This window comes from Eurypyga helias, unplaced genomic scaffold, assembly GCF_000690775.1.
Source record: "Eurypyga helias isolate BGI_N326 unplaced genomic scaffold, ASM69077v1 scaffold902, whole genome shotgun sequence".
Lineage (NCBI taxonomy): Eukaryota > Metazoa > Chordata > Aves > Eurypygiformes > Eurypygidae > Eurypyga > Eurypyga helias.
In genome coordinates, this window is record NW_010233874.1 from 18,577 (window position 1) to 20,972 (window position 2,396).

General features: G+C 55.4%; 1 protein-coding gene across 1 annotated transcript in view; it reads left to right on the plus strand.

Moving 5' to 3' along the window:
• LOC104517239 (proteasome-associated protein ECM29 homolog) overlaps window positions 1-2,396 on the plus strand; it is a gene marked incomplete at its 5' end in the record, with an annotated part of 21,863 nt that overhangs the window by 16,507 nt on the left and 2,960 nt on the right. Inside the window, 3 exons of the mRNA XM_010161833.1 lie at window positions 368-576; window positions 1,035-1,078; window positions 1,624-1,816. Of these exons, the coding sequence (XP_010160135.1) occupies window positions 368-576; window positions 1,035-1,078; window positions 1,624-1,816 (446 nt within the window). The remainder of the gene's footprint in view (window positions 1-367; window positions 577-1,034; window positions 1,079-1,623; window positions 1,817-2,396) is intronic.

The window sequence follows — 2,396 nt, forward strand, 5'->3', positions numbered from 1 at the left end:
CTCTCAGCCTGTCCCCATGGCAGAGGTGCCCCAGCCCTCTGAAAAAAGGTTTTCCAGTGGCCTGTTCTTGGGGGGAAAAAAAAAGTTACATCCCTTAGAAGCAGGCTAACACAATGTCTGGTGTCTGCCATCGGAAGGACTGAGATGAGCCCTTTGTCTAGATAGATGGTAAAGATTTTCTTTGGAAGCACCTAGAAAACAGAACCAATCTTCAGTCAGGCTGGAAGGAATTCTTCGCTCCTTTCCCCAAAGTAGGCCTTACTGATACGGTTCATGGGGAAAAAAAAAAAAATAAGACCCAACCTGTAACTGTTTTTTTCTGTTTGTTTTGTGGCAAGATTACCGTGTCTCTCCTCTTGCTGCGCAGGTACCCAGGGTGGCATCAGACTGTATATGCAGGAGTTGATAACCATCACCCAGAAGGCTCTGCAGTCCCAGTCCTGGAAGATGAAAGCCCAGGGTGCAGCTGCCATGGCATCAATTGCCAAACAGACGGGCTCCCTTGTCCCGCCGCATCTGGGAATAGTGCTTTCCGCGCTGCTGCAAGGCCTGCCAGGGAGAACCTGGACCGGGAAGGTAAAAATGGAATGGGCACCTCATAGATGCAGACCTTGAGCCAGGAAGCCCAACGTTCTGTGCTGCATAGTAGCACGTGTGGGAACTCTGGCCTCGGGAGTCTGCCTTTTTCCCTGCATGTAACAGGTACAAAAAGGACAGGCTAAGAGGGTGTTCAGGTTGCTCTGGGAGTTGGGCTGCCGCTTAGACTACTCCACTGCTCTGTATTTTAGCCTTGAGGGGTACTAGCTTGTGCCCAGGGGTGCTGCGAGGCCCCCTTCCACTGCCAGTTCAGTGCACGTGGGAAGCCAAGTCCTCTGCGGCCTCTGCAGCTGGAATGGCAGAGCCAGACATTGCTTCTTTAAGTTCTGTTTCCCCAGAAGCTCTCGCAGCAGAGTACAAAGGGTTCCCCTGTGCGGCAGGACCGTGCTGTTTGGTTTTGTAGCCTTTCTCAGGGGTATCTGTTTCACTCGTTGCAGGAGGAGCTGCTGAAGGCCATTGCCAGCGTCGTCTCTGCTTGCAAGTGAGTGTCTTGAAAGAGGTGGTACCCTCAGGGTGCGGGTGGGCATCTCAAAAAGGAGGAGGTTATTGCGCAGCGTTGTTGCCTGTCTGGTGCTAAGGAGGCTCTAGAAAGTTGTGAGCACCATCCTGATCTCCCATCAGCATGTGAGGAGTCTGCTCAGTCAACGTGGGTCACTGGTGAGAGCTGGAAGGGACACGTGGTATTTCAGAGGGACCTGCAGAGGTAAGTGGTTGATTTTGGGCAAGGACAAGGATGTTGAGAGGCCAGAATTGCTAAGGGGAAAGAAGAGCCTAGGGGAAAATATGGACACCTTAAAGGGGGAAAGAGGAAGAGGTAGGAGTGAGGGGGAAGGTGCACTGGAAGCACATGAGGAAGGCCCAGGAGAACAGGGTGAGAGCAAAGAGCACCAGAGTGTAACTTCAGTTACACCTGTTGGTAGGCAACCCTGTACCTGGACACGGGAATGGCATCCTGTCCGCGGGACAGGCAGCGCCGGGGAAGGGATTAAGGTGGGTCTGATCGTGTCTGTGCGCCCCATGTTTCAGTGTGGAGCTGCACAGGTCAGTGCCCGGCCAGCCGGCTGTCGGTGACGTTGTCCAGGCTGTCCTGAAGGAATGTCGGAAGGAGAACCTGAAGTACAAGATGGTGGCACTGTGCTGCGCGGCGGGGGTGCTGCAGGCCACAAAGGAAGACCGCTTCCAGGAGCTGGCAGATATCGTCTTTCCCATGATAAAGAAGGTGACAGTTCAGCTTCTAGAGTTTTCCCTCTTTCAAAACAAAGCACCCAAGCGGTGACAGTCCGGCTGACGCTGTTACGTACGCACCAGGCTTGTTCCCAGAAGGCTGCTGGTGTGGGGAATACCCACACTCAGCCAGGCCCTCGGTGGGGCCGAGTACCCGACTGTGGGTGAGCCCTGGGAGGGTTGTGCCTTTGCTGCCAAATTCTGAATTAGCCAACTTTCTGCTAGGCGTAGTCCCTCCGGCGGTGTCCAGCACTGCCCCAGTACAGCATTAAGAGTTAATTCCTGGCGTCCTGCAGGCAGCAGGAGACTCCTAGGAAGCTGTGTAGAGCGTTTCTGTTTAGAACCTGCAGCGCTCTGCGGCCCTGCAGGTGGGACTCGCGTAGCACGGGGAGATGGGTGGATGCGAGGCCGCGGAGCCTGCTGTGCCCTTCCGCAGGCTGCCAGTAGTGCCAGAGCTGCCGGTGGTGGCCGGGGGGAGCTGTGCTCCGCCTGTATGGAAGCACTGACTGGGTACGATTGACTGGCGTGCGCACACTGCGAGGGAAGACTGAATTGCGGGGCGGCGTGTGGCTAGC